This window comes from Diadema antillarum, unplaced genomic scaffold (genome assembly GCF_040938485.1).
Source record: "Diadema antillarum isolate AM-2024a unplaced genomic scaffold, OU_Dant_1.0 seq00000439_RagTag, whole genome shotgun sequence".
In the NCBI taxonomy this organism is placed as follows: domain Eukaryota; kingdom Metazoa; phylum Echinodermata; class Echinoidea; order Diadematoida; family Diadematidae; genus Diadema; species Diadema antillarum.
In genome coordinates, this window is record NW_027271415.1 from 779,869 (window position 1) to 798,330 (window position 18,462).

Below are 18,462 nucleotides of genomic sequence, written 5' to 3' on the forward strand. Positions count from 1 at the left end.
CATGTATGTGGATGCGTGTGTGCGTGTACGTGCGTTTAATTATGCGAGTGAAGAAGAAGAAGAAGAAAAAAGTGTTCGAGAGTGTGTACGTATGATGTGTGTCTGCGTTGATGCGGAGGAAAAAGTTTTCTGTGACATGAGGACCACTGCAAGATTATTAAAAGCTTAAAATCCTATGTTTTGCCATTATGGCAATGTACTAAAGATCAAACAAGGGGTCTCTAAGGCTACCAGCGGTCCAAGTTGAGATTCCTTTCGTCGCTCACTTTGGATATTGCACGAGGCTCATCCTGAAGGCGTCTCGAATGGGGATGTACTAATTTGCGGTGTCAAACCGCAATTAGCGAACAGAGGATCTGCGCGGAGAGGACGCGAACAAAATCCAAAGTTCTTGTGGAGATGATTTTGTCTTCCCGATCTTCACGCTCTATCAGCTTAGGGATTTTCCCGCTCTCGACGTAGACCAAATAAATGTTGATAGTATTTTGATATCATGTCAATATCTAAGCCTGCCTGTGGGCAGTTATAGGCATGTATGCCCTCTTTTTTACATTGCATATCATGGTGGAATAATCATGTTTGACGAATGACAGAAAGACGAATATTAACTGAACTGGCGTTTCTAGAGTCGGAACGCTTTGCAGCTTTGAAAAGCCCTCTACCGGACACTTCAAAGCAACTCATCTTGACCTTGTAATGAAGGAGGTGTGTGGCTTGACACTGGCTTGGAGGGTCCGTGTCGCCCCCGTCAGATGTTACGCCTCAATGCACGTCAAATCTGTACCTCAAGATTCATACACTGTGTGTGTGGAGCTCCGTGTACAGTAGCACTCTGGTCCGTGTTAAGAAACCAGCCCGCTCCGATGGGTCGCACGTTTGCACCCCTTATGTCCTTTTACACCACCCCGCTGTACGTGCTGTCTCACCATTATGTTTCGGTTTAGAATGTTCTCTCGTAGATGCAGGTGCGTCGTTACGAGATCACCAATGCGCACGTACGTTACTCAGGCCCCATCAATACACTGCACAGTTGGCCCTCCCATGCGCCTTCTCCTAGTGATCCTGCGATGACACAGTGCAGTGATACGCGAAGGACCAGTCTAGTGAATGGGTGTAAATACGGAACTCCAAGGCCACGCAGTCGAAGTACGAGTAGTATTCGAGCTCGAGGATATATTGACCCGTTCCCCAGACGAGATGGATATATGTTTGGAGTAGATCAGGATTCTGTTTCTGCCGATGATATCTCATTGAAGTCACGCTTCGGATAGTAATTGTGTTCTCAATTTTGGACGGCCAGTGAATATTTATTAACTGTTCTGCGCGGTACCGAGGGGCAACCCCGCGCCGTTGTAACTCCCTCCCTGTGATCCCTCTGTCTACGCCCGATGACAGCAGGAATACAGCACAACGCCAAGCGGACCTCTTCTCTTACTACTACTACTACCACTACTAGTGTGGAGGTTTTCGGTGTTATGGTTTCTCCGCAGTGCATTGTAGCTTGCTCATGAAATAGCACGTGTGTGGAAACAAACGGAGGAGGGTAATTATTATTAGAATCAGGCAGTGGTAGCTACCAATGTCCGGTGAACATGTTCATTTCCAACCAGATGAATTTATAGATTGTAGCAGAACGTGAAACTCCATACATGGCTCTATGCAGGGCATACGGTTTCTGCCCGTTCTTGCTCTCTGCACCGTCACCCTTCAGTGACAATCATAATCGTGTTCACCATGATTTGACTATAAGATAACCCTTAAAAGGCTTCAACAAAAAGTGACCATGATGTCTAGGTTATCCTTATGAAAGGGAATTGTTTGATGTTTTAGCATAGATACTCAAGCAGTTGTCACTGGGATTTATCTGTAGATGTGCATCTTGATAGGCTGAGCCCATTGAGTGGACCCAGTACACCTCTGCTGATCGGATTTGTTTTGTGCTGTACCTGGGGTGGGAGTCGTAAACACAGCACCAGTACCAGTCCAGTTCCACCATGGGAAAGGACAGCGAACTAGTCCAGGCCGTGAAGACGGAGGATTTAATTCTGGTGCAGAGGATCATTGGCAAATTGAAATCCAAGCACAGTAAGTAAAGTGTTTTGCCATGTGGTTCTCAAACTACATGAAAAGTGTATTAACACTCGAATGAGTTCAAACAACACAGCACGAGCCACCCCGTGTTCGAACTAAGTGGGGCATGACAGGGAGCAAATGTGGTTACCGTTGTTGGTACTGACTTGAAGACTTTTTTTAGGTTAATGTAGGCATGTGTGCCGTGTACCATGAGACCATGGTTCGTAGGAGACGGCAACTGTTGGTATCTTGCGGCCAAAATGCTTAGAGAACCTGGATGAAAATTGATTTGAATATTTGATGCCAAAGCTTCAGTGGTAGTTACCAAACACAAAACAAAATAAACAAAACCTTGCCTGCAGGGAAACTTTGTTGAATTGGTTTTCCTGTATGGTAAGTTTTTTTTTTTAAAGTTTCATCTTGATTCTAATGATCAAGAGAAATCCAAAACAAAATTTGCTGTCTTGGCCTAATCTCAATATTCCTAAGTACACTTCTATCCATCATTCCATTCTATTCAAAGAATTTTTGTCTCACTTTGATGGATTTGTCAAATCCAAAGTCTTACATTGCATCTTCTTCTTCTTCTTTTTAAAGGACAAGTTCACCTTCATAGACATGTGGGTTGACTGAATGCAGCAATATTAGCAGAACACATCAGTGAGAGTTTGAGCAAAATCGGACAATCCGTAAAAAAGTTATGAATTTTTGAAGTTTCTGCTCAGTCACGATTCGATGAAAAGACTACTATAGCTTGTGATGTCATGTGAATACAACAATATAAAGAAAGAATAAAGAAAATTCAACATATTTCCATTTTTATCGCATAACAAAAGAATACTCGACTTGTCTCTTTCAGAAGGCAGGGGGAATAATATTACCCTTAACATACGTCAGTAGCAAGTCGAAGAAATGTGCACTTTATTCAAAAAGTAAAGTTTTGTGAAATTCTGTTTTTATTTTCTTTATATAGTTGTACTCATGTGACATCATACACTGTATTAGTCTTCTCTTCCAGCAGTGACTATGCAGATACTTAAAATGTTCGTAACTTTTGAACGGATTATCCAATTTTCCTCAAACTTTCACTGATGTGTTCTACTAATGTTGCTGCATTCTCTCAATCCTTATGTATAGGAAGGTGGACTTGTCCTTTAATGATATTGCCAGAGAAAGGTGTAATGCCTTTTGGGAACTAAATTCAGTGAAGATACAATAATTAATGCCATCGTAATTGGTGATCAGTTTCAAAGACAATATTGTTCATGATTTGGACAGTTTTGACAAAAGGAGGAGGGAGGAGAATTGGAAGAAAGATGTCATATAGGCCTAACATATTCGTCAGTTGGATTAAATTGCAGTTTACTGGTACTGTGAGATTCATTCACATTATTTATACTCTGTATTATAATTTGTTTGAAAGTTCTTTTTTTTGTTCTTTAAAGTTTCTCCCTCTGCAGATGGATTTTTGTATTACATGTAATTAATCGTATTGCTTTGATGTTTCTGTGAAGTAGGAAGTCATAAAGTGCTTCATGTGTTAGTTATAAAAAAGAAGGGGGAAAAGGGCAGCAACTCTTTGTTCTGGACTCTGTATGCTTGGAACTGTGACTGTTGTACTTTGGTTTATGAGGTGTTTATATTGTAAGGTACATTGTGATTAAATCCAAGGTTTATTGGAACACAGTGACCCTGGAAGGTAAAGTCATCAGTCACCTCTTGCACTAGCTGAAAGTACCACATTGCAGTTCTAAATGCCTTTCTTGCCTGGCACTCCTGTATTTAAGCTTGATTTAAAAGAAAGAAAAGAAAAAGAAAGCTGTAAAGGACAGATGTACATGATGAAGTGCTGACAGTACATTAATGCAGTGGTTCCTACTCCATCAGTTCATCAGAAATTGAATGGAATCACTTTGACATGTATACAGCTAGCTTATCATCTTGTGTAACTGATGTGCCTAGATGTGATAACATTCTGATTCTCAGACTATTGCCAATCACCATAGAGTGAACCACGTGGAATAGGTCTCATCCATCTGCTATTCATATGGTGTGCAAAATTGAAATGTATCTCTCTGCAGTCATGATTATTGTACGGTGCCTGATTTTTATGAGGCTTGAAGTTGTGTGCAAGTGAGTGTTTTTGACGTTCAACTCGTACACGGCACAGTGAATATTTATTAGTACTTCAAATGAGAGATCACATGATCTGCAAACATAAATCTTCTCAGATAGATTTATTGAAGAGGTATATTTCTTTTTACATGTCATTGGTTAAATGGATACCATGTAATCTAAACATATTTAGATGAGTGATTAAAAGAGAAAGATTGTTGGTTTTGTCAAGGTCAAACTTACAACAGAAATGATCTGTATTGATCCTAAGTTTGGATGGGATAGCAAGAGCAAACAAGAATCTGTCTATGCAAAATGCTTGATACATTTTTCATGAGTACACTGTACTTTTTGTAGCATTTACTACAGACATATCACTCATTCCTGTACCTGCGGAGCACAGACATGAATGAGGGTCTGTTTGTCTTCTTAAACCACTCCCCTTTGCGCCCCCCCCCCCCCCCCAAAAAAAAAAAAGAACTAGAGAAAAAGTATACAAACTGTGAATTGCTGAACTCTAAATAATTCATCATATAGTGCATTCAAAGTACACAACAACATGTCGAAATCATGCCAGTGTTTAATCCTGTCCAAATTTAAAGTTCCCAGGCAGATCGTGACATTAGCTTGTGCAGTCCCACTACTAGGCAGTATGCTTACGTTTACATGAAGTATACAATTTACAATGCATTCCAGTGCAAACTTGAGCATACAGTACATCATGTGTGTCTGGGTGAAAGCTTACAATGTATATAATGCCCCCCATACGGAGCAGGGCTGAAGTGTATGGAGAAGCAAACATCATACCCATGTTTGCTCTCTCTGTTCGAGACCGGGTTTGTGCCATGGATTAGGACTGTGATGTATTGTTGTGTGATATGTCTTGACACGGCGATCCCGAGGAGCATCGAATGCAGTCCCTCCTCATGATGATTGCATGCAGCCTAAATCCAGTTGTTCATGAATGTATGCCAGCACGTAGGGTCTTTTCCCTATCCCCCTCCTCCCTTCCCCCTCCCCCCTCCTCCCTCTAACCCCTCCGCTCTCCCCTTCCCTCTCTGGTCCCCCCCCCCCCCCCCCAAAAAAAAGACTTGGCAACATGACAACCGCTATACTTGATTCTCATTTCAGATTCTTTACATTGCCAGAGTACAGATCATTCGCATCAAACCGTAGTCATTTCATGCAATTTAACAGGTGAGGCCCTGAGGTATAGTTAGCTAGAATTGTAGAACAATTATGGCATAAAATGCAGGAGCCAGACTCCTCTTGTTTTAATGAATGTCATAAAAATACAAATGAGATACTCCTTTAAAGTTATGAATTCATGACAGTGCATGGCCAGGAGGTGCAGGCATGGGGGGTGGGTAGTTGGGGGGGGGGGGGGGGGAGGTTCTGCTGAAATGTAATGTCTTGCTGTCATTTGAACTTCAAAGCTCAAAAACAGCAGCTTGGGAAGTACACTTATATAGTAAATGTATTGTAGTGCCTGTTGGTTGTTCAAACAGGCTTAAATCTGTTCAGTTTGACAGAGCCAGTTGCCAAGTTCAAAAAAAAAAAAAAGGAGAAGAAGAAAACACACACACCCACACACACACAGAAAAAAAATCAGACTAAGGAATGTGATCTGCCTTAAAGATGTTTAGTGTTGTGTGATGCATGATTTATAATAACTAATGAGGCGGCAACATGTCAATTTTTGTCATTCATGATTCAGTATTCAACTAAATATAATTCTAAGTATCATCAGATGTGTGTCTATTTGCTATATGATGAGTCATCAATGTTGAGAGAAGCTAGCAAAGGATTATTTGTTTTGTATAAGACACAGCATTCAAGGACATACACCTGAAGGCTCCCTACATTTTGTGATATCATTTATTGTATAGATCTTTCTTTTGCTTGAATGTTCAAAGAAATTTCAAAGTAGCTCATGGGGAAATTCGATCATGCACTTTTATTTTCAAACATAATAACAACATGGGCCTGAACTTGGCCCTTTCATTTCAGGTCTTTACAACTTGGAAAGTTTCACAAACAGAAAAGCGATGACTCACAGCTTTAGAGTAGATTTCTACAATGGTGCATGGAGCAAAAGAGAGTGCTAGAGAGAAAAAGGAAAGAAAGAATTGGAGGAAGAGAGAACGGAGCAATGAAGAAAATAGTTTTTTGCCCTCGGATAATGAAGTGAGGCCCCCAAGACGTATAGGGAGGTGTGGATATCAGAGTTTTAAGAGAGTCAGACAAACTCAGCCTGTTGGCAGTGTGGAACCAATACAGCTGACTCGCATCACATTATGTGGTTGACACACATCACTGGCACTACTGTTCATCATGACTGACTTTAACTCTGTCAGTCCCAATGTCAATTTAGGATTTCAGGATGTGGGTCATGAGAGGATTAAAGGGATGGGATATTTGTATAATATTGGATGGCCTTGAGATTAATACGAGGAAATATTGGACGAGCTATGCACAAATATTGGACGAGTCGAAGACGAGTCCAATATTTTGCTTAGCGAGTCCAATATTTCCTTGTATTAATCGAAAATAGGACATCCAATATTACCATTATTATCCTACAAAGGATTTTTGCAAAGAATATTTTCACTTACTGAGTGCTCTTTCTGTCTCCGAGTGCTGTATGGTCTCCTACTGTACGTTATCCTGACATGGGGTATGGTACACTCTTCAGTGCAAGTTAATCTACTTCATTCCCTGATAAAACAGTGATCTATGTATCCGTGGTAGCCGTCATGTTACTGTTAGGCTGAGATCTAGCTAATTTAGACCAGAATTAGATGTTCTTGTATCCGAGATGTGAGACACAATTAACGTCACATCTACCGTAGATCGTGAAAGATCGAATTACTTCAGTAGTACTGTAGCCCTATGGCCTACTGTACTAAACACATAACGTATTAAACATGCATGTAAATGCAAGCGGCGGCGGCCGGCCGGCTTCATGTACATGTATTTGTATACTAGTATTGCGCGCGGGCTATCTAGCAGCAGCGCTGAGCTGATCAATCGTCGCCTGCACACACACACACACTCACACACAAAATGCAACTTGTTTTCATCAAACCTAAATTTAATTTCTTGGTATGAAAGTGATATTTTGAAAAATTGTATGCAAAACAATACAACTAATTGATATATGAAATTTGTTTGTATAAACACAGAATTTTAGAAGAAACGATATTTTAGTTTATCCGTGATTGACCAATCACAGACGTTTTTACTTCATATTTCAGGTCATCTCGTATATATCTCAGCCAATCACGGTGCAGTTTATAAAAAAAAAAAACTTTGGGGAATCCCCCTCTTGCCGTCCAATATTTTAAATATTGGTCGCCTCGGCAAAAAATATTGGTCGTGTTCAACAAACCTTCTAAGTGGGTCGGAGGTTATGAGGTGCGTCGACAAAATAACACTAGTATTTGGGCTCTAAAAATCCTCTGTATGGATAATAATATGTAATAATGCGCACATGTGATTCACGTCTCACTGTTTTTAGAGTACGCCACATTCAAATTGGCCTCAATAATCAATGAAATATGATTTACACAAAAAAATGTAGAGGTTTCACCAGTCATAGTTTGAATTCAAGCTAGTTATGGAATTGGGGTTTTTACAATGTTTTTTAGAATAGGAAAATATGACATCATGAGTAATGTAATGAACACAGGAAGTATTAGATGAGGTAAAATGAGGTGATGATAACATGATCTATTCACAAATCTTTTATTTTTCCTTTCTGGTCAACGTGAATTAAGCCAAAAAAACATGTTTCCTACATAATTTGCATTTGGTAAGAACCTGTAAATGGTAAATTATGCCTTTAACCTGATATTGTTTTATTGTCATAACTATCAAAATAGATGTCTGCCACAAGAGTTAAAAGATACTTGGTTGATCAGGTACAAGTACAGTTAATAGTGAATCTACTGACTTTACATATGTAATAGTAGTTGTTATGATTCTGATAGCAGGATAAAATTCGGTTGTTGATTACTTGCTGATTAAAAGTGGATCATAAGTGCATTTGAAATTGATGAATAGGCATTTCATTTTCAGATAATTACTTTGATATTACTGTTGGATAAAAGAAAAGGGAAATCAAATTTAGTGACTATGTACCTGCTTTTTCCTCTCTTTTTTTTTTTTTGTGGACGAGGGGGTGGGGGTGAGGGGTGGGGGGAGAGGTGAAGTGTGCACTAGGCTGTATTCAATCATCGATTATGATGAGTCGACGTTGCTGTTAATTTCCGCAAAACAGAATGTCAGATATATCATGAAGGTGTTCACCTGTGTAGTGCATGCACAGAAAATAATTGTTGAAGTGCAAATGCAGGCATATATATGCCATTGGATTGTGGCTATCAAAACTGTATGAGACATGTTTACAAGATGTAGACGTTAATTGTAGTCTGAGGTTTTTTTTTTTTTTTTTATTGATACCTCAATGGCTAACGAAACCTCTTGACAGTAGAGTTCATGAGTGTCATTTTGGTTTCAATTTGAGGTTTATTTTCCATTCTTGCTCTTGCAGGCAGCAGGTGCTTGGATACAGCAATGCCTGGAGTATTTTCCTTTGAAACCCTATTTTATTTTCAGTTTCATAGATTCACCATAACTTGTACTTATTTTCCAGTCTGTTTGGAAAAAGCAAGAAGCAGACATACAAAAGTATTTGCTTTCTAATTTCTGATGTACAGGTTTGGGTAATTGGCTTGATATTGTTTCTTTTAATTTTTTTCTCCTAATTCTATTAAATGTTTTCATGAGCTTTTAATGCAATGCATCATGAAAACACTGTTTTGACTCCCAGGGCCTCATCGGGCATCACAGATAACTTGAAAGCAAGATATTTTTGTGGCATGAAATTTTCATGAAATGGAGTCGATGGCCATTTTCGTGGCGTTTGCAATTTTGGCAAATTGCCACTGGCATTCAGTGCATGTGGTATCTACAAGACAAGATATTTTGTGTGCATTTTAATTCCATGAATCTTGACTCTTGCAAAATTCACGAAATCAAAATGCATGCGAACATTTGTGGTTTTACAGTATTAAATTGTTTGAAGGGACACCCTGTAGAGCATTTATAGTAGATAAAAGGCAAAAATATAAATCAGCAATTTTTTTTTTTCTTCCAATGTTTTGGTCGGTTTAATAGAGTTGACCTCCCCCATAGAATCATGGGAGGTCAAATTAGCTATTAACCCCAGTGGATACCATTTACCTGCATTACATGGGATTGGTGGGATTATTGATGTGAAAGTATGTTGACTTGGTTTGTATGTGTGTGTGTGTGTGTGTGTGTGTGTGTGTGTGTGCAAAGCCTTTTCATCCTCAAGTTTTTGTGGGCTGCCCTTTCAGGCTGGTGGCTCCTCCATTCATGCGTGGGACGTTGAATGATATTGTCCCACTCCGCGGCTCCTGACATCGCCGTGAAAACACATCTGGTATTGGCCCACAGTCGTCATGCACGACGGCTGTGCATTCAGTGCACAAATGTAATGTTATGGCAAAACCAGATAGTCTTATGCCTTTGGTGCTCAGACTCAATGGACGAGCGGTTGATAAGAGTTACCGTTAATTTTCTATTGTGAGGTTAAAATACATTTGTAGGAGGACAGTACTGGGCGACTTTCCATGTTGTTCATCTGATGATGTTGTACGCTGTACATTACACAACATCAACGGATGCGTGACAGTGTGGGCACTACTACTTTAAAGGGAGGAGTCAGTACAATATGTTTCATTACACATAACCCTGTTCTCTATACACACATGATGATTACAACACGCAATGTGCATTTCTCCGACTGCAGGGTTCACCGGGCGTGCAAACACGCCATATTTGCTGTGTTTGGTCATTTATTAATTTGTCACGTCAATCAGTATCTGTTTAGAACCGACGGATGTATTTGCCCTTTGTCCGCCACAATGACTGTGCCAGCTACGTACTATAGCTCCCCTGCTGCAGTTGCAGGGTGCAGTGCGTGTTGTACGTGCCCATGTGCTGGAGTAATCATGTAAACAGTACATGCTAGCAGCAAATGATGCCTTCATTTAAAAAGATAAATAGATATGTTTTTAACGGATATAGTGCAATGAAATTTAGAGATGTGTGCATACAGTATTAGTACATGTATCTCTTTTTCCCACTATTCACTGTCAAGACATGCTTTACACTTGATTATGAGCTGTGTACATCCAGAAAGCTGCCCCAACCTTCCTTAAATCAATTGTACATAAAATGTATGTCTGATACATACTGGTACAATGTACAATGTATGTATAACATCCATATCTTAAATGACAAATTTGAAAATAGCGACATAATTAAGTTTAGCATTGCACATTGTTCATCAGTTTTTGACTCTTTTTGTTGCAGGGTACATGTATGTGTGAGGCATCTTTATCATGAGAAACATGTGATAATTACCAAAATATAGAATTGGGGGGAATCTCTGGAATGCCTTTCTGTCTCAATTGAATTCTCATGGTGGTCTCCTGAAGTGAGCATCACAGTATGACAATTTTAGCAAAGTGAATTCTTTATATCTTATTGGTATCAATCTTGTTTTCCCTTCTTCTCCCTCCTTTGTTCATCTTTGAATTTGATGCCACAAGTAACATATTTGTACAGGAGATGGCAACTTATAGTAATGTATAACAGAATTCACATGAGCATTACAGAGATCTGTTTCTTTACAGTGTGTAATGTATTTTGTAAATTATATTAAAGAAGATTCAAAATAAGTTACATTGTATACTAAGCAATTGTGTAGGTGTAAGGTGTACATGTTTACACTTGATCAATGCAGAAAGGAATATTGCTTGTACTCTTTACAATGTAGATGATATTTTGATGATCGAGTAGAAATGTAAGGGGTTGTACAAAAGAAACAAAACAAAACAAAAATTAAAAAAAATCACTGTAACTGACTATACCCAAGTCCCACATATGTGTGGCGCTCCGACAAAATGAGTCATAAGTCGCACGGGGAGTTTTCCCGTAATGAGCCGAAAATGAAGGGGAAGCATTGCTCGGGTCGAATTTTTTTTATGACGGATTTTAATTCCTTGATGTTTTATCTGTTTGTACAGAAAATTTCAGCCTGTAAAAATGAGTACAAGTGTCCCAAATCACAGTTTTTCTGAGACAATTTTTTTCGGTTACATTTTTTTCGAACGCTCGCCTTTGCGTTGCGTTTCGCACCTATTGTTCTTGCCCGATGAGACTCCGCCTCCGTTGCTACGGTGTATGCTAATGAGGCATTGCTCTTGACCCCATTGAAGACAAAACAAAGCATGGTGCGTGCGGCGGCGTCGGCGGCCAAGCGGTGAGGGCTTTAGAATTACGCAATAATAGTGAGCTGACCAAGGCCATCGATTGCATGACCAGCGAGTTTCGTTTGATACATGCACTCCATTTCATGAAGTGGTGATTGATGTGACGCACAAATCGCGCTGAAAAAATTAATTCCAACGAACGATCACGCAAAATTTATGATACTTTATCTATGAGCTAATACAATGATCACATATCGAGCTTGAAACCTCTTTATGCGTGTGTGTACTTTTACAACGGTTATTAATTGGCCTCATTAATGAATTCATTCAAATAATTATTACTTTCGTTCCCTGGTATGTGACTTGCTGTTTAAAGTTCATCTCTGGAGATATAGTAGGGCCTAAGTTGTCAATTATTCTCGTTTTTATAAAGTCGACAATTCGTGTGATAATTCGCCAAATGAATGCGTACTATTATTTCCCTGGTTAATAAAACTTATTGCCCTATTTCTTATGATGGTTTGGGCCGTGACGGCATGGAGAGAAATCGGAAGACAAACATTATTAATGCCCAAATAGCTCGTGTTCCCTTTGGATGATATTTTGACTCTTGTCATCTGTGTATTTTTTAGAAGTAGGACCTATTTGAGAAAGGGACAGAAAGCTGTGTCGCTACTCAAAAGTGTACTTCTTCATTTTGTTTTTTTTTTTTAATAAGAATGTTTGTAATGATAGCTGTTTGTCGTGTATTGCGTGTAGCTGACATGTGAGAGGTCAAGTCTGCAAAGAATTTGGCTAACAGCTTTGCGAAGTAGCAACGTTAATTGCCCATTGAATTGCGTATTCTGAGGAATTTCGAATGAAAGAACTCGGACGACACTGTTCACGCCTTGTATCCAAGTAAACCCCGCATCAATGAAGCCTTAAACAATGAAAGGTAAACTTCCTGTTATCAAGGGGTGGATAATCACGCAACCAGTATTCTTTCTTCGCGATTGATAGCAGAATCATTGACGGAATGGAGCAACAGTGTTGGAGGATCGGCATAATGTCTGCTAATTTGTCAAAGAATTTTTCAGTCCCCTTTTGTGTTCAGAACCACAGTCAGGGACGCTAACTTACTCTATCTCCTACATGTCGTTACTATCTTAAAACGTGAATTTTATGAAAGGCTAAAAGTGATCGCGGAAACAGTTCTTCTGCGTGACTCACGCAGGCTTTTATAATAGCATACCAAACTTAAATCGTTTACCTGTATAGAAAGGGCGGGGATACACACTTATCGCAATCATCCAGATCTGAGAGTGATACACTCTACTACTTTTCTTCATCTTTCCCCCGACAAAGACCATGGTAATTCAAAACAAACAAACAAACAAACAAACAAGCAATTACATTATATCAGAATGTACAGAATTTTTGTGTTTCATGTACTAGGTGTTTCAAAAAACATTTCCCACTTTTGATCATTAATAGTTCAAAAACTATTCATCCGATAAAACTGTCATTGATATGAGTAATAGCTGGATAGTGTACAATTTGGTTGAAGGTAATTTGCACGTGAAAGCATAAATCAGTTTCATTAAATCTAAGATTGATTTTGAAGTAAGGTTTCAGATTTTGGTCAAATTTTAACCCTCTGTACAAAAATTGAACTTCGCACAGGAACCAATGATGTGTATGTGAGTGTGTGCTGACAATGGCCCTTAACAATGGACATGCCTGAAGCACCTGTTGACTAAGCGTCAGTTTCGCGCTCCCTGGCACATGAATGCTTAATCAATAATTCATGTGAATTGCCCTGTGCACTGCTAGTCTGAATTCATTCACGGTAAAGTGCTTGCAAACACCACATTTCATTCCAGCTGGCAATCATTTTCAAATTTTGCTTCACATATCACTAAATTTGGGATATAAATAAGCATGAATGATCTAAAGTTCCTCATTTTAATACAACTGTCTACTAATTAAATAGTCTGACAAATTTGTCGCTTTTTCTATAAAAAGAGATCATTTTTGGTAAAGAGTTCAGCAGCATTTGTCATTGGGGCAATTTGTTTCACAGTAGATTTATTTAAGGCTCCATATACACAAGTGTATACACTCTAATTGATTTTCTTTACTTCATGTCACCACGTTTACCATAGAACAGAATGTATTCATTGTAATTTTGTTTTTTCAGAAGTAGGGAGAGCACTGTCGCGACTCAACGACAGTATCGACAGCCGTTTGACTTTACACAGATACCGCCAGAGGCTGAATAAAGACTAGTTGTGATAGTGGAATATCTCATGAATAAATAATGAAGCATTCAAACCCTGGCCATTGTTCAGGACCATTGTCAGGGTGTAAACCACACACTCCCATACACACCCATTGACCCCTGTGCAAAGTGAAATTTTGTACAGAGGGTTGAAAATAGAGCAAAGTCTGGAACCTAACTGTGAAATTAATCATGGATTTCATGAAACTTACAAATACTTTCATACTCAAACTAACTTCAACCAAATTGTACACTATTCAGCTATCATTCATATCAATGACAGTGTTATTTCATATATAGTTTTTGAATTATTAAGAATCAAAAGTGGGAAATGTTTTTTGAAACACCTAGTATGTATAGGTCATCTTTTGATGAATAGTAGGCATTTGTTGTCGTTTTTACAGCGTTTCCTAATAAATGCCTATAGCGAAAACCCAACAGAACATTTATCAAGGAGGGAAGGGAACTTAAATTTAAATATAACATACATGTAGTTTACAGAAATCAGACTTGTAAATAAGGCAATCATATACATCCGCACGGCCGATTGTAATCTCTTATTTTGATTATCAAACATGATCGCCTGCATTTACGTGTTTTTTCTAATTTCCACAACATAATATTCAATTTGATTCGTCACTTATTGTTGGTCGGGTGACGCCAAATGTTGGAATCTTGAGCGATGATACTCGGCATTTTGTTTGTTGGTTTTCGTCTCATCGCTCAAAAGAATTTTGACTACGATTACAGAGGTATCATCTACAAGACATAACTGATGGTTTACAGAAGTGATCATCAATTCAGTAAGGATTAGTCAAGTCATGAATTTACTTTACCCATCATGTCTAATCGAACTACGACATTGTTTGGGTAACCGCGCCTTTTTATTCTCATAGTTCAAACTTATTCTTGACATAATCAAAACAAATAATTCTTTATACAATTTCTCAAAATACTCAAAAGATGGCCTAAGTCAAAACTTTCTACAAAGATTACATACGGCAATCTTTACTTGCCTAAACAAGTTTTCTAGAGCTATCAGTTTCCCCTATGACGATGACTTCGATTGCGTTTTGAACTTGTATCGAACTACTTTCAAAACAGCTATTACCTTTATAGTTCGATTAATGAACCAGTCTTTTGAATTCATAACCAACATTCGTAATCGTAATCATACAGTAACATAATACTGCATGGCAAAAAAAGTTGGAAAATGTAAATGCTATAATAGTAGCGCAACATAAATGAGTAACGATTATCTTCATACATTCCTATTCCTAAGTGATGTCGCTACGAAAATGACACATGGTTTGACGACTGCTTCAAGCAAATAAAAAAAAAGGAATGGGATATGTACTTCTAATGATAGTACCACGCTGTACAATGCATTTCACTGTATTTGGTAGCATTTGGTTACGTTTCTGTGCGCTTTTCGTACGGAAAACAAAAGGCAGATTGATGCTATTAACAGCTAACACACAACGCATTCAATTTTTTTTTTGAAATACACCTTGTACAATATAATGTTTTAGTATACGGTTTGAAGCTTTTAATTTGCGAGTCCTTTATAAAGTTATAAGCAGGATTATTACATTATCAAGCAAAAATTAAAGTATTTAGGGATTCGGATTTGCGCAGAAGACTAACAGTGCTATATATGGCGATCGTTCGCAACAGAGACAATCCTCTTTAATAGATATACAATGTAATTCTGTTTTCATGAATTGAAAGAGAAACGAAAAGAAGTCAACTTTTTAACTTCATTTAGCTTTCTCACCAAATGAACTTGATTTGATCTGCCACGCATGATCGCTGTGTGTTCTATTAATTCTATTAAATTATTTAATCGGCGTGCTTGTTTTTTTTATGCAGAATATCACAGGTAAGTTTAATTCATTGAAGTTCATAATGTTTGCACATATGGCATGTTCGTTGTTTTGTATTTTCATTTGTATAATATATCATGTGTCCATTATCTTATTCTGACCACGAAAATATGGCGACTGTTTAAATGCGGAGCCTGTACTGGAAAACTGTAATGTCTCCTGCCAGTATAGACAAACTAATTTCTAGTCTATCCCCGCTTGAAATGGAAATGAAAAAAAAAAACCGAAGTTCGACTTTCAGTAGATTTCAACCATTTTGTATAGTGCCTGATTCATGTAATGGACACAATTCTTTAGCACATAAGCAATCACACAACTTTCGGGAATAGATGTGTGTCTTAATGATTGTATCTCATGGAAGAAAACTCGTCTCCTTGCCTGAATTTTAGCTTCTTCTTGTTACAGCTTGCGTGAAAGAAATAGTTGAACATCAATCGCAATCATTAAGAGAGGCACATCCTTAAACATAAGCACAGGAGTACTGAGACACACTACGAAATAAAAACGGGCCTTTTATCACTATTGACAACGCATGACATTGAAATGGTTTTTTTTTCGGGGGGGGGGGGGGGGGGGTTAATAAAATTGATTATTCTGAAGGTTCGTTAATCACACAATGAAATATGGTTCGTTATTAGCTTAGGTTCGTTAACAAGAAAATTAAATGCTGTTCCTTTCCGGTGGTTCCTTTACCCGAAAGTAATCAAGCAATCAATTTTTTTTTTCTAATAAGGTTTGTGAATACAAAACGAAATGAAGAAGGCCTAAGTATTAATTCTGAATATTTGTCAGTATTGTTATCTATACTCCACTTCTCAAATGTAGAAAGATTGTAACTGCAAATGTGATGTAAAAAAAAAATCAGCTTAAGCTACAAGTTAATGTTTTTTATATTATGCTATGGTATTACAAAAGTGACTGAGAACAAGAAGTAGAATTTTATTATACAATCATTGTAAACCCAACGTGCAGCTGTCAAGCCTACACCAACCTTTGCTTCTGGTACGTATAATATGTGCAGCATTGGCAGGCGTGATAAGCGATAATTACTGTGCACGCAACGCCTATAAAGGAAATGTGCCTAATATGGCGGGAATTCAGAATGTTACGGCTGTATACAGCTGCAGCAGAACAGACGCGAAGGCAGTCTTTGATGCTCTGCAACATTACGACCATGTGCGTAATTTGAGGGTTTTTAGTACACGCAAAGAACACATTCTCAAAAGACGACTATCGTTTAAACTTCATTGACTTTTTCTACCGATGCTGTCTTTTGAACCCCCGCCTGCAATAGGTTCTCAGGTTCTATTTAGGTATTGGCACTTGCATGCTAAACGCATCCTCTTTAGTTTCCATTGACAACAACATCGGAGGAGAATGGAAGCGATGAACGCCCTCGCTAAAAGACGCTTCTCGTAAGACGCATTGCGTGCCTGCCTACAATAGGTTCTCAGATTCTATTTAGGTATTGGTACTTGCTAAACGCATCCTCTTTAGTTTCCATTGACAACAACATGGGATGGAGGAGAATGGAAGCGATCAACGCTCTCGCTAAAAGACGCTTCTCGTAAGACGCATTGCGTGCCTTTTTTTCTTTCAACTGTTTCCTATTGTTTGTGAGTTAAAAACTTGCGGCAAACCACAACGCAGCCGACACACAACGCGTACCGACTCATTCATGGGGCGGCAGCCGCACGGACACAAACGCGCCGAAGTTTACATTCGGGCTGCCGTATTGGTCAGAATCGTTAATGACAGACCTGTCCTGCGATTGGTTAATTATCTTACATACCCAAGCTATCGCCTTATACGGTAGTGCGTGCGATGGAGCGTAAACGCCGTCGCTAAGCAGGACTGTTGTATTGTTTCGTCCCGTGAAAGAAATAGGTTGTGAGCTGAACGTAGCCTGAACTTTGAGAGCGATTTTCTCCGTTATTTAGAAAATGGACTGACACCATGAACGTAGTTAATATTCGTTTTTATGATCTATAGGGATATCGAAATGAGTTGTATTACATATCAGTGTAAAGCTTAGAGTCTGTAGAATTCACTTATAGGCATAACTACGATTTCGTTTTTTGCGACTTTTGACTCATTCCGACGGAGCGCATCACATATACTCATACATGTACACTGTAGGTGTTAGGAGGGTGTAAATGTGTAGGCCTACAAATGTACTATACACAAGCATATGGTCTTCACCAAGTTCTATTCATACACACCTTGTAGCTGTGTTTGTGTGTGTGTGTGTGTGTGTGTGTGTGTGTGTGTGTGCATGCATGTGTTTCAATTTCATTTTGCTCTTCCCCTTCCTTTCAACCCAGTCTTATCCTATCAAGAATGAATGGAAATCTGCTTGATCAAATATTTAGTCAAATTTACTTGCTCCATATCACCAGAACTGTTTTCAATGGTCCAAACTAGATTGGGTTTTACTGGGAGCAAATGATGATGTCTATATCGCATTGTATAATGGTGTTGACTAAGGGGATTTTGGTACACAGTTCAGTTTCCAAGAATTTACTGTGTGTAGATTACATTCAGCTATTTGGATTTGTCATGGCTCCTGTTTGCTTTTGGAATCCAGTATGATTTATTCTCTGTTGCATATGTTGACAATGTGCATGATGTTTCTGTAACCAAGGCATGCTAAATCTTTTCGGTACCCCTCTGCAAGTAGTCTTCACCAAACAGACCCATTTGTCTGGCTTGAATGTGACAAATGAAGTTGAGGTGTTTTTTTTTCAAATCTATTTCAAAGCATAGATTAAGTCCCAATTGTCTGAAGTTAAAGTACAGGTATAATCTGTATATACAA

The 18,462-nt window shown here is 38.6% G+C and overlaps 1 protein-coding gene across 1 annotated transcript in view; it reads left to right on the plus strand.

Annotated features, from left to right (window-relative positions):
* The first annotated feature begins 1,462 nt into the window (after positions 1 to 1,462).
* LOC139732592 (caskin-2-like) overlaps positions 1,463 to 18,462 on the plus strand; it is a 65,674-nt gene continuing 48,674 nt past the window's right edge. The window contains exon 1 of the mRNA XM_071643449.1: positions 1,463 to 2,085. Within this exon, the coding sequence (XP_071499550.1) occupies positions 1,995 to 2,085 (91 nt within the window). The 5' untranslated portion in view covers positions 1,463 to 1,994. The remainder of the gene's footprint in view (positions 2,086 to 18,462) is intronic.